This window comes from Stegodyphus dumicola, chromosome 3 (genome assembly GCF_044657685.1).
Source record: "Stegodyphus dumicola isolate Sdum_Otavi_A_Nest chromosome 3, ASM4465768v1".
Lineage (NCBI taxonomy): Eukaryota > Metazoa > Arthropoda > Arachnida > Araneae > Eresidae > Stegodyphus > Stegodyphus dumicola.
Genome location: NC_140770.1, coordinates 106,687,193 through 106,701,588, shown reverse-complemented (window position 1 = coordinate 106,701,588; position 14,396 = coordinate 106,687,193). Strand labels below are relative to the sequence as shown.

At 32.3% G+C, this 14,396-nt stretch overlaps 1 protein-coding gene across 5 annotated transcripts in view; it reads left to right on the top strand.

The window, feature by feature from the left end:
* Nucleotides 1-13,776, top strand: part of dom (domino helicase) — a 220,359-nt gene extending 206,583 nt beyond the window's left edge. For all 5 annotated transcript variants that reach the window (XM_085813136.1, XM_085813138.1, XM_085813137.1 and 2 more), the window contains one exon: nt 12,464-13,776. In XM_085813136.1, coding sequence (XP_085669262.1) covers nt 12,464-13,177 — 714 coding nt within the window. In that variant the 3' untranslated portion in view covers nt 13,178-13,776. The remainder of the gene's footprint in view (nt 1-12,463) is intronic.
* The last annotated feature ends 620 nt before the right edge of the window (nt 13,777-14,396 follow it).

The window sequence follows — 14,396 nt, the reverse complement described above, 5'->3', positions numbered from 1 at the left end:
GTTTATTAATTTTTCTTCCTCATTTGTTGATTTTTTTACACTATTTACAAAGTTTTATAATTTACAATAGTTTAAAATCTACATTTCAAATAAAGTTTTATGATTACAATTTTTTCCTTCATTTTGGGACCGTTTAATTAATGTAAATAGTATTTTTAAAAGAAATGTTCAATCTTTAGCCTTTTTTCTGGACTATAATTTTGCACAGTGATTTCAGTGTTAGAATGGCTTTTTATAAAATTTCCAGGGGTAATGATTTCCGTACCTCTTCCACTGCTTTCCAAAGTCCATCCATTGTGTGGGGGGGGGTTCACTTAGCAGAGCTCTTTTCAAGAGACCAAATATACAATAGTCCACATGTGAATCGTCAGGGAACTTCGCAGGAGTATGTTGAAAAATTATATGTGCAATACCTATATCAGTCCTCATTTTTTCAAAGTATGACTTGTTGCTTTGTCGTGATGAAGTTTCATGCTTTGAAAGTCATTGGGATAAAAAAAAAAAAATCACGCTTTGAAAGTCATGCGGGAAAAGATTCTTCTGTAAATGTATGATGTAAAACTTTCTCCTTTCCCCCCCCCCTCTTTTATTTTTAATTTCTTACGTTAAGAGAATCCTGTGGCAAAAATAAACTCCTCACTGAAACTTTCTTTGCATTGACCTTTTATGACCTTTTATGTTGCAGTCATTTAGGTAAATTAATGCTACATGAAGGGTCACAATGTATTTTTCATTTATCTCTTGCTAAATAGTTTTCGTACAAGGCTCTGCATTGAGCATCATGTCTTGGCAAAAGCTGGAGCACATTATAAGTTGTTGCCAGAAATTTTTATTCCACATCATTTGCCACGCCTTCTTTTTTTTAATTTTTTACCAAAATCATTCTAAAAAGGTATTGGTACCCTCTGTATGTAAATAAGTAATCAAAATTTGAAATTAAAGTTCCTGTATATTGCACGCCTGTTAGTAGCCAAGTAATTAAAGCTCTCCCGGTATTAGAATAGGGTGGTTGGCTGATATTTCTGTGGTTTTCCTCAAGTAGGTAAATGTGAAAAGTTTTCTTTAAAAGCCATCTGATCTAAATGTTTAGCCTTACGTTCTAAAGGTTTAGCATTTCACCATTGCTAGATCATCTGCCTCTTCATTCTAGAACTTAAAAAATACATATAGAAATTTATTTAGATTTTTTATTACATGTTTCATAAATTAAACTACAAAAAATATATAAAATGTTGATAAATACCAAAACAACTAAAAAAAATACATTATTTAGATTTGGTAATTTTTTTCCATGTTTTATAAATTAAGAAACAAAGTTTTGATTAATATCAAAACTTGAAAGTAGTTTATATATATATATATATATATTCATAAAAAACTCTTGGCCTTTAGCCTAATACAAGATCTGACCGATCATAAAAAGCAAACATGTGCTGATGTTTAATTTATGATTTCACTCCATATTCACCTTCTCTAATTATGTATGAGTGATTTGAGGTCCTAGGAGTAATAGAAACAATGTTATGAATGGGGCGAGATCAGGCCCACGCCTGGCCTAATTGGCACCCTCGTGCAAATGTTTAGCGAGCACCTTTATGTAGTGACGATATTAAAGGAACAGTGCTTATGATTAGCATAATAATATGAACCTCCCAAAAAATATATTTCATCTTTTGTCTAAATATGCAAACATTTTGTGCTTTGTTAAAAACCACACTCAAACATATTCATTGAAGAATTATACATTCACTTATGTTATAAAATGCTGTCCAACCGATACAGTGGTTAGCGTTGTTGACTGCCATGCCGAAGGCTTCAGGTTCGAATCCCAGAGAAGACATGGATGTTTGTAAATATACAACGTCTTTGCGGCATGAGGCACTTTAAATAGGCAAGACGAAAGTCCTCTTGAAAGGTGGTGGTAGGGGAAGAGGGGTGGGAGATGCTCGGACCCATGCCCCCAAGGTGCTCTCCATCAAAATGTGGGGCAAAACTGAGCTAAATCGCTCTGTCACCTGTAAGTTGCTCGAGGCTGTTGCCAACGACAGGCGTATCTTGCGCTCCTTGCTATGAGGAATTTTATGGTCTTAAGCTGACTATAAGCCAGACAAGTGAGCATTAGTTAACAACAACATGTTATAAAAAAGTAACGGTGCAAGCGAAGCGAAATAATATGCTAAACGCGTTGGGTACCAAATGTATTGCTCAACTCTATTTATAATCTTAAAATTAAAAACAAATTAATATACATAAGTAATAAATTTGTACTGAATAAATTGTTGTTCGCAGCGTAGTTTACGACAAGGTTCAAACCCTGATTACAACAGGGCACAAAAAATGCTCTAGGGATATATCCAAAATTCTTTTCTGCATACTGCTATGTTGTTGACAACGATATAGTTTTAGAGTTTCAGCTGGTGATGCTACATTTTCTCCAAAAGTTTGCAAAAACTGCAATTCATGCTTAGATCTATACTATTTATATCACTTTGATTTTTATCAGTTATCTTTTTTGCAGTTTATGACATAAGTTGAGCTGATCTTGTAAATATATGTGAAAGAAAATACGTGATGCCGATGCATAGGTAAGGGTACAGGGGGTGCCGTAGACACGTTCGACAAATTGACGAGTCCTTATTTTGTTCTACTTTTGCAATTGTAATAATTTGAGCAACATTTATCTTTTTGTGATTGCTTTCTGTTATTCTACGTAAAAAAAAGCTACTTGCAGTTGCATATTATGGCAAACTTACATTAACTTTTTAATTACTCGAATTTTTTTTACATGAACTATTTGCTTATTAAACTAAAAATTATTATCTTTAATGAAGGATTGACATATTCATGGAGTACCACTAAATTTAAAATATACCTGTTTGAGATTTGGATTCAAGTAAAAATATACAAGGTACTCAACCAAAATTGGCCACTTTCCAATTTTTAGCGATATGGAAAACTGAAGGAAAATATTTCGTTATTTCATTACGTTATAAACACAAGATTGCCACCTCCTTGAATTATTTGGTATTGAACTAATAGTTCATATATTTTCCAAGCAATGATTTAAGATATACTCAGTTTTTCAGAAGTAAGGTAAAATATTTCAAACAGTGGCTTTCCGAGTGTTTTGAAGAAGTCTTTTAGACAATAGTTATTTTCTACTTTTATTTTTACTTCCACTTTTTCTGTTTTCATTTTTTCCCAGATGTCGGTAGAAAAACAGAAAAAACTGTCTGGATATCAGAATTTAATGAAGAAAAAGATAGTGAGAGGAAGACTAATAAACCAGAACTTTAAAATTACACAGTTTTTGCAAAATCCAGACAATAACCAAGCCAATGCTACTAGCACTAGTTGTCCATCAACGTCTCAGCTATCATTGAAATTACCAAAAAGAACCTAATACAGTAGAATTCCAGAAATACGCAAAGCTTGGGAAGTTGTGCAGATTTTAAGATTTTGCAGATTTCAGGACAGAAAAGATAAAGCATAATATTCGGACTAAAAGTGCAAAATGAATAAGGCATATTAGATACATTTAATTAAATTATTATATACATTATTGCAATAATTTATTATATGCATTAAATTATTATTACATATATAAATTGATTATATTATTCATTGTATTATATGTACACAGCATCGAAATTTGCCGATTTCGCCCCGTACAAAGATTTCCGGTTTCGGACTCCAGTGTTAGAATCACTGTTGCTGTAAAATTTCAACAGCTTTTCTTTATTTTTCCGTATATCATACACAATCGTGTCGCAGTTCCATACCATTCTGCTATAAATCGAGGAGTAGCAGCTGCTTCATCTTTTGCAGAATTTGCACTTTTTGCGTTACCGTCAGTGCAACGTGTTTACGCTTTTCAACTTTGCAAGCAGTAAAATCACGAGTGTGTTTCTTATCTGTCATTGTATAAAAAAGGGCTGAAATTTAAAATATTCTTAATTTATCCACAAAATATCTGGATTAAAAAAAAAGGCAGCAATAAACAATCTCGTGAAAGGAAATAACAAAGCTTGGAAAATACAACAACGTGAATCGTCTGCTTTTTTACTTCGATGCAGATTAGAGAGAAAAAACTTATCTTATTTATTTTATCTTAATTTCTTTAAATTTATTAAATCAATAATTTGGTATTTCCGTTTTGACTCGTTATTATTCGGTAATTATGACATTATTATTCGGTAAGTATTTTTTTCTTCGATATTTTGTACTCAATGTTGCGGTTTCCAGAACCTATAAACTGAATGTTTATATTCTGAGAGGTAATGCGGATTTCAGGTCGGCGGATTTTCGGTATTTGACTGTAATCAGAAAGAGTTTAGAAAGCTTTTCACCCGAGAATTACTTTTAACTTCAATGCAGCCGGTCGAAAAAAACAGAAGCAATACTATTCAAATCTACAATTTCTGCAATAGATTTGCCTATAGATCTGCGTTTGCCTGTGCCTCACAATTCCAGATTATGCCCAGGTCAATTCTTGCCATCTCAATTAATAGAAAATGGTCCTGGATATTACCCAAACTTGGTTTCGAGTTTCAGTTTCCTAAAAGACAAAAATGGACATAATTTGTTTTAGATGTGCTCATGTCGAATCTTGTCAAACAACGAAAAAGTTAATCTGATTTCTTAGAACCATTACGAAAGAATAAACCTATTAATTCGGAATTTCAAATTTTATTAAAAAAAGAGTCTAAGCATTGGCACGATGTTATCGAAAAAATTATCTCTGCCATTCAGTTTTTAGTCAAACAAAACTTAGCCTTCCCTGGTTCCAGTAACAAATTATTCTAAAGGAAAAATAATTAAAATATAAAAAAATAAATAAATAAAAAGAAAAATATTGCACAAATTACTACGTTTGCAACAGTAGACCAAAATAAGGATTAAGCAATTTGTCGAATGTGTCTACGCTTAGATACGCATCGGCATCAAGTATTTGCACGTTCAAATAAGGCAGAAGAAAACAAGATAAGATGAACTCCTGCTCTCCTGTAAGGCTCTCCTGTGCTCCTGTAAGAGACGAACTCCTGCTCTGGTTATAACTTTCGGTCAAATAAGACCCTGTGATAGGAGGAAGGGGCACTCAAAGCTGGCAAGCTCGAGGCACCCTAACACAGTTAAACACCCCAACCCCTAAAGGCGATCCAAGAGGCCGCTAACCTATTGGTCAAGCAGACAAGCTAAGCTGAGTCGACAGGAATACTCAGCAACTCACATTCCACATCTTTGTTCTGGAGGGATTGTAAAAACATCTGCCATCAACAGGGGCCCCAACCCCAGACAGCAGAACGAAGTCACTTAAACACTGTCAGACAAGACTGTGCCACCAATCCGACGTACTAACACTACATCATGGTATACAGATGTCGGCTTTAGGTGCCCCCAGGGGGAAACCAAGAAAGGATATGAATATGCAGTTTTTCGGACCCAGTCGCACTGGAAACCTCAAGCAGTTTCTGCAATAGAAGGCTCACTGAATTCGCCTACTTCATCGACAGAGGTGTTTCACGCCAGAATTCAAATCATGAAAATCAGATTATATAGCTCCATCACAACCAACGGAACGGACAAGACAGTACCATACGGTCCCTGCCAAGCCTGAAACAGTCATCACCAGCGATTGAAACTACATCCAGTTTATTTGACGAGGACTGGAATTATTCCTAATGAAACAAGTGAATCTGATTTGTGTGATGGAGAACCTATTCACGAAACAGTAAAGGAAACTAAAAATTTTGATCAAAATCCCAAACACTGCAAACTGATGCATTTGCCCTTGTTTCGGATATTTGAAATGCTTTTATAGAAAACTACTTGAAATGTTGTAAACCATGGTATTACAGTGGATGAACAATTATTTCCCATGAAAACCTGATGCTGATTTATTCAGTACAGTACAAAGTCCATAATCCGGACTCGTCGGGACTTTGGCGATTCTGGATTATAGATCATCAATTTAAGTCTGGTAAGATGGCATGCAGAAATTATACCATTAAAAATATGGAATAAAGAGCAATTATGATCTAAAGGGTATCAAATTTTACAAAAAAAAAAAGCTTAATATGTTTTTTTCTACTACTACTTTGTGAATCATGGCTTTCCTTCGGCGCCTTGTGCTCCTACGCATGCGCAATGAACTTTCTTTTTTTTATTTAATTACGGATGCATTTCCTCCTTTCCAGAAAGAAAATATTTATTTCTTTACTTTATTAAACATTTCTGTCAATGCTTGTATGCATAAAGCATACAAACAAAAAAAAAAAAAGAAGTTTGTGGCTTTGAGATCCGGATTACAGACTTTGTACTGTATATGCCTAAAATGCTGGACGTATTTGGCATTAAATTTTGGCTTGCTACTGATGTGCAGTCAAAATATTTACTGAATGAATTTCTGTATTTGAGAAAAGATGAAACAAGACCAGCTGGAGAAACAGGAGATGAAAATGCAGCTTTTCGCTTGATGGAGCCGCTAAAATTAGAAAAAGAAATGAGGAATTCAAGTATAAGCTGCATTGGCACAATAAATCATTCATAAAAGAGAATTGCATATCTTCCAAAAAGGTGAGGGATGAGCTCTGTTGTGATTGCTAAGCATGACAATTTAATGCTTATGCCTTAGCAAGGGGCGGGGGAAACAAGAACGTCCTTCTCCTGAGTACCATGCAACCAACACTGGAGTAATGTCAGCACTAGTATGTGTAATTTTTAATATATTTATTTCATATTGAAAAAAAACTTTTAGGCAATTTATTAAATGATAACAAGTTTAAAAATATCTAGAGTGATTTTTTTTCTCTTTAACCACTTTGTTATATTAAATTATCCTTTGATTAATATATTTACTCAATTTGCTTTATTTTGCTCTTTGTAACATTAGATTATTCTTTGGTTGCATGTTTTTAGTTATTAAACAAGTAAAACATATCTTATAAGAATTAACTTTACATAATATTAGCAAAAAGCAGGCCTCTTCTCCTATTCAGAACAAATAGACAAAATGACCTCTGATCGTAGTTATAGGTATATGGAAAACACCGTAATGCTAGTGTTTAAGAAATAATTTTGTTATAGTCGCCTGTAGTTTATCCATGACTGTTTTTCATTTATTTTATTCTTACTATAAATGTGTTTAGAAATTAAATTCACATAATTTTCCCTTTTTGATTTTAAAATGGTAAAATTGGGGAAAAAGGGGAGGAATGCACAATATAGATATACGGTAATTGAGTTCAAAGTTTCATCTTCAATCACTGCTTAGCGGATATTCTGTATTCTGTGAACGTTGTGAAATATTTTGTATAAATAAAAAAACGTTTTTATACTTACAATACTTTTTTTTTTCCTATAAATTCCCAAATCATATTAGGACATAATGTACCAGATACTTTTAAATGCCATGTTGTTACCGATCTCAAGTGTCTTGGCAATGGATCAGCATGAGCTCACAACATTCGTTGTGTCATGGAGTCAAATGCATCTGTCATTGGCAAGAGCTTTGAACACCATATAGGTGGCAGCCCCTAATTTTGATCCTCAAACAGAGATAGTGGTTAGTGACTCTGACTGTCTTACCAAAGGGCCCAGAGTTATTTATAAATATATAGTGTCTGTGTGCCATGGAGACACTCTAACTGTCAAGAGGTTGGTGATAGGCGAAAAGGGGTGGAAGAGCCGGGAACCCATTCCTCCGGAGTGCTCTTTAAATGCTACACATAGATTCTTTTAAAAAATTACTTGTATTTATTAAGACTGTAAAAAAAATTTTATTTTTTTCATACTTGCATATGAAACTAATTGCAAATTTGTGTATATTTGAAGCATCAGATCTGCTTTCTTACCATAGCTAATTTTACTACTTTCTTAGGAAACATATTACAAGGTTTGTATAGTCCGTAAAAGTCCTTGAGTTTTTTGGAAACGATTTTTGTCTTTAAAAGTCTTCAATTTTGGCCATAATCGGCAGAAGGTCCTTAATTTTAATCATCTAAAATTTCTGTGTGTTTTCATGACTGCCATTTTCAGCGGGAATTAGTATTTTGGAGGAATATTTTTGGCAATTCACTGACAAATATCGTTATCTGTTGAATGGGTGAATGCGTTCATGGGTTATAATTTGTTGCTGTTTTTAATATAAATGGTGGGATAGAGTTTCTGAGCAAGAAGTGAAACATAAGCATTTCGAAATTATTTAACTTTTTCTAATGAAGAACTCTTAAACAACTTTTCTTTTTTGGGGGATAAAAATTCTTTTATTAAACCCTTCTAAATTTGCTGACTTATCAATATTTTGGTGATTTTAAGTTCCATTTTGGCCACTTATTATACAATATTTTGAATCTGAAAAATAAACAAGGTATAATGCTATAAAGCAAAGTTTACGAAACAGTTCTTGGCAAAATCAAAATGGCTATGCAATTAATTAAAAATGTATCTAATTTTTTTCATGGAAAAAGGTTTCCCATGTAATTGTCTCAGAATATACATCAGTTTTCTCTATAAAATTAATTTTACTCTTTTTCCCCTCTGATTTTGTTTTTCAAAATATTTCTGGCTTTTTTCTCCACTAGTTCATATTTTTGGTTTGAATTTGACTCTTCTTGTTTAATTACATCACCACAAACTATAATTGAGTTTTAGCATAAGAACATGCCTTTATGTTCTAAGTTCTTTTTAAATAAGAAGCTCATTTAAACCTTTGTAGTTAGTTACTTTCATACATAGCGATAATTTGCTTTACATCTGTCGGGGGGGTTGGACTATTTAACTTTTACCAGATCAAGTAAATCCTCATAGGTACATTGTGGAGAGGTTGACAGGTTAGGTGATAAAACACGCAGAAACTAGTGAGAACATTGTTTTGGATATTGAGAAGAATTTCTAACTGTTAGCAAAGATGCTTACAGAGACAGAAATCCAAATAAATTAGCCAAAATGTCTGGAGAGGCTTCAAATTAAAAAGATGCATAAATATTTTGTAGCTTTTAATATCGTTCAAGAATCAGTGTCATAAATTACCTGTATTTTTATTTATCATAAATTACATGTACAACTGTGAAATTTTATTAGATTGTGATTTTAATAGGTCTTTTTTAACAAATATTGTTAAAAAATAAATAGGATTTAATAGTGCCTATGTAAATCCATAATGATTAAGGTTATCTAATATCTAATTTAATTACTTATAACTAACTGCTTACCCTCTAAAAATTATCTTTGCATATTAAAGCAGGTTATTGCCTTTCATTAACCCTTACCGTGGTCACAAGATAAAACACAAAAATGAAAAATTCATGTAAAACTCATTACAGTACAAAGTCTCAGATCTGGACTCTCATCGGAACTTCCGTGATTCCGGATTTGGAATTTTTCAAGATGTTAGATCATCAGTTTAAATCTCATAAGATGGCATGTAGAAATAATAAAATTAAAAATATGAAATTGGGATTTATGAAATAATGAAGCATTTATGATCTAAAGGGTATCAAAATTTACAAAAAAAAAAAGCTTAATATTTATTTTTTTACTGTATTAAACATATCTTTCAAGTTGTTTAAAGTTGCTTCATTTTTTTGTGCTAATACTTTCTCTTTAATTCTCTAGACAGACATAATCTCTTGTTCAAAGTTCGACTGTTCAAGTCCTGTAATTGCTGTGTCAAGAATTCCGACTATCAATTTTTTTTTGTTTTCAGTAACGTCTCTGTCACTTTCTTCACTATCGGTAGCAGTATTTATGATTGAGAAGCATTGTCATCACAATGAAAAACTTTTTTTATATCATCTTCATTTATTACCACTTCTCCACGTTTCTTTAAAAAATCCAGTAATTGGAAAATTTCAACATTGGTTTGCGATACCTGAAAACCTTCATATTCGTGGCTATCGTCATAAAAGTTATGTGTCGTTCACTATAAATATTTGGCTATGTATTATGGGATTGGCGACTAACAACAAGTTGTTCCGCTAAATTTTATCTTGCTTCTGTTGCACACTGAGACAATTAAGCCTGAATTGTATTAGTTATTTATTACACTTACGCCTATTTCTTGCACATGTTTAATGCTTATTTGAGTCTTGAATAAATAAATTCCCACATATACTTAAGGCTTACTGAGGGCCGGCGCCTGATGTAGTCTGGATGGCTCATAAATTCAATTCTGCTACGAAGTGCTTCTCCTTGTCTAAGTTCTGATGCCATATGAACTCTGATGCTGATTCTGGATTTATGTGAATAACAAATCAGTTATTTTTAATTCAAATAGCACTAAATGTAATCTTTTTGCCTATGAGTATCATTAACAAAATCTTCTTTTAGCATATGGAAAGAAATTTCTGTTAAACTTTTCCTGTCAACATTTCTTAGTGCATTTAACTTAAATCTGTAATCATTGCTAAGCGTAATAAAAGTTACCATGCTGTTTCTCAATTACTAATATAAAAAAAATTTTTAGGTATCGCTCCATGAGCTCAAGTTGTCATGCATTGATAAACATTCAGTGATGAAAGCAAAATATAATATATTATGATTCGCCAGGTTGGAGCATCAGGGTATAAAATATTAGTAGGTTTAAAATCAACGATATATTTGAAAATATTCCTCTTTGGGATGTATAATGGGCAGCAGTGGAGCCAAATTACTGATCATTCAAATTTATGCTAAAATGATTGTTTCTTCAAAAGCACTGAAGGTTCTAATCAAATGCGCATGCGTACAGCACACACCAAAAAAAAAAATATAATAAAATTTTTTTAAAAAAAAAAAAGAAGTTGGTAGTAGCCTTTGAGGGTCCGGATTTTAGATCATTTCGGATATTGGACGTCTGGATCTTGGACTTTGTACTGTATTCGTATCTAGTGAGACTTAAAATAATACAAAACAACTTACCACATCTGATGCTTTGGTGGTTTATTGGAACCGAACCTTAAAGTATATTAACTGTGTTACAACCCCTGGAACCCTACACGAAGCTGCAACACTAACTGTATCAGACAGAGCCCAACTAACATTCAAAACTTACCAACCATGCCTACTTCAGGCCATTCAGGTTTGTTCTGATCAGCAGGTGTCTGTCTAGGCAAGTAGGAGCGGTGACAACAACCAGTCTTTTATTTTGAATCATGCTGAGTATGATTTTACTTCTCATTTTAACCTATGCCACTTGACATAAAATGTACTTACTGTTTACTAAACCTCTAGACTGAGCAAGTATGTGATAAAATGAGACTTTAAAAAAAAAAAAAAATCAACATAAAGCTAACTGTTAGTAAAACCTAAATAAAATGTCACTTATCTTCTTTCAAATATGTCTAATTATTATAAGTGTAAAATATTTAATGCTACCTGATAAATTTCATACAGTTTAAGTTTATTCTCAAGCTTATTAATAATTATGTTAATTAAGTTTATGTTTAATAATAATGCAGCCTACTTACAGCTCTAATTTATTTTTAGGATGATATCACAAAAGTTAATTTCAGGCATAGATAATATTTTTAATTGAATTTATTCAGTTTCCTTCTCAGGTCCATAATTTTTTTGATTAATGGTCCTTAAAAGTACTTAATTTTCATGTGAAGAAATGTGTACGAACCCTGTATTAGAATTTATTTCTTAATCAGGCTATATATTTAGCTTTAATTTGTGTAATTAACAGTTAAATGAAATAAGATGTTAAAGGTGAACACTTTATGTTAAATAACAATTAAAATGTTTGTAATATTTCGGTTATTAGTTTTTTTGAATGAAATAAGTGTGCTTATGGTAATGGTACACCTCCAAAAAATTTTATGAATTAATTGGAGTTGGAGAAGTAAATTCCTCATGCATTAAAATTGTTTTCAGATATTTTGTGCATCCAGTTTCATATTTTTATGATTACTGAAGCAAATCTGTGATCAAACTGTTCCTTTAACTTTGTAATATAAAAGTTCTTAAACATGTAAATGCAAAAGAGATTTATTATATATCTAACTATATGTATTAAATATGAGTTTCAAGATGTTCTTTGACAGTTGTAACTGACTGCTTAAATGTTCTTGCGGTATGAAATTAGGTATAAATATATTACTAAAGATTAAAATTGAGAAGGGGAAAAAAAATCTTAATTTTTTTACTTTTGTAATAAAAAATCTTCTCCTTTTTTTTTTTTTTTTTTTTTTTTTTTTTTTTTTTTGTAAGATTTAAGGAATGATTCTAAATTTAAGCCGGTGGGAATAACGTTCTGTAAACTGCAAAAGAATGCCTTGACAAAATTTTTCCCGCCTCCTTCCTTTTTTAAAATTAAAGTAGTGTTTGCTAAACTAGTTTTAAAACTAAAGTAAGAATATTAGATTTTAACAGTAATGAATTCCCATTTTTCTCATTATGTTGCTAGTTTTTTGTATTGAAAATTGCTGCTGAAGAAAATAACGCTCTTAATGATATAAGTATTTTATGTTTGTTTTCATAGGTTGTAACCGCAACACCTAGTCTTCCAGGCATACAGCAGCAGCACACTGCCACTTTACGTGGTGAACCAGGTGTTGTATCTAGTTCTGTTAAAGCTCAAACAACAACATTGCCATCTACAACATTGACAACAAGTGGAGTTCTAAAAGGTGCACCTGCCGTGGTTGTGGGACAGCCACAGACTACAGCTATTCTCCAGCAAGTTGCTGCTTCATCACCCAACTTAACTACTCAGCAAGCTGTAACTCTTGCAGTTAGAACTGCAGCTTCACAAGGTCAGGGCCAACAACAGGTACAGATTCAAGTGCAACAATCACCTCATTCATCTTTAGTTTCTCCTCAATCACAAGTAGTTTCTGCTGCTATGCAGTCTTCTCAGAACAGAATGCAACAGTTATCACAAAATTCATCAACTATAAATATTGCTCAGCCAGTAGCAGTCCAGAATGCTGCTCAGGCATCAAATATTCTGTCATCTGGCACTCTGGTACAGCAGATGCCTGCTGATTCAACAATTCAGTCTCCAACTCATGTTGTTATGCATAGTGTGACGCCATCATCTAGCTCCAGTGTGCCAACTGCTCAGACCGCATCAACACCTGCACAGATGGTGCAGGCTGCTCTTCAGGCTGCTAGACAAGCAGCCCAGCAACAAGCTACCCAGCAACAGAAAGCTTCACCATATACAATGAGACTGCGAAATCCCCCAAAATAAAGCTATATAGATAATTAACATGTACTTTTTGTTTGAGATTCTGTTTTAAATTTGCTATTTGATATCAGAAAAATATAATTTGGAATATCAAAAGTCAATCCTGATTTGTTGACTGTTATGATGTGAGAGCTTGTGAAATATGATTTTGGCTGTGGACGGCAAATAATAATAACCGTATTGATCCTATTCAATTCAAAATATAAACACAAGCGCATAAATGTTTTGTTTACATATTTCAATAGTGTGGTTTATTTTCATTCATTAAATCTATTTATTTTGCCCTTTCATGATTCTGTTCCATTAAAAAAAAAAATTAGTTATCCATTTATATAAAATACAATTCATCCTCATAGAATGCTTAATAAATTCAATTTTTCTGAACTTTCATGTTCTCACCTTTTTCCAAGGAAAGGCTACTAATAACTGTATATATATGTATTGAATGTACCTTGGCATTTTGTATCATTTTTCATTCAGTTGCTGTAAAAAAAAATAAAATGTAAACATTAATGTTTGTTATGTTTTTATCATCATTCATACAAGAATTCTTCACCTCATGTACAGTTCAGTAAAAGTAAAATAAAATGCATTGTTGTTAATTGTTGTTTTATTTCATCTTTAAACATCCAAAAACTATTTAATCAATGAAAGAAATTTTGATATGCATTTTAATTTCCTGAATATGTACTTAAAAGATGGAGTATAACTGTATTAAGATAGTTAAGTTTTACACAGATATTTAAGCCATGGGAAAATTACTGTGTATTAGAAAATAACACAAATATTAAGAACTTTTAAAAATTACATTAAATATCCATACTTGGAAACTGTTGCATGGATGCAGCATAGTTTTATGGATAAGTAACTTACTAAAAATAGATAAAACATTAATTTATACAATTAAGAAGGAGGCTTGAATAATTGGAGATTCATGTAAAAATAAGTGTTATGATTAGCCCATAAGACTGTAATGCCATCAAGTTGTTGACGTTTATTTTCTTGCTGAAAAACATTATAGTGGAATTTTTGTAAATGGTGATCTTGACTATTCTATTTCACAGATGTACATGTACTGAAAACCATGTGAACCAGGTTTTCAGTAAACATGTATCTGTAAAGCGTATGGACTAAAATACATTTTATATAATTGTACGTATCGTATATATATATATATTATACTGCTAATGTGTTGAATGGTATTTATATAGATGTTAGTGTC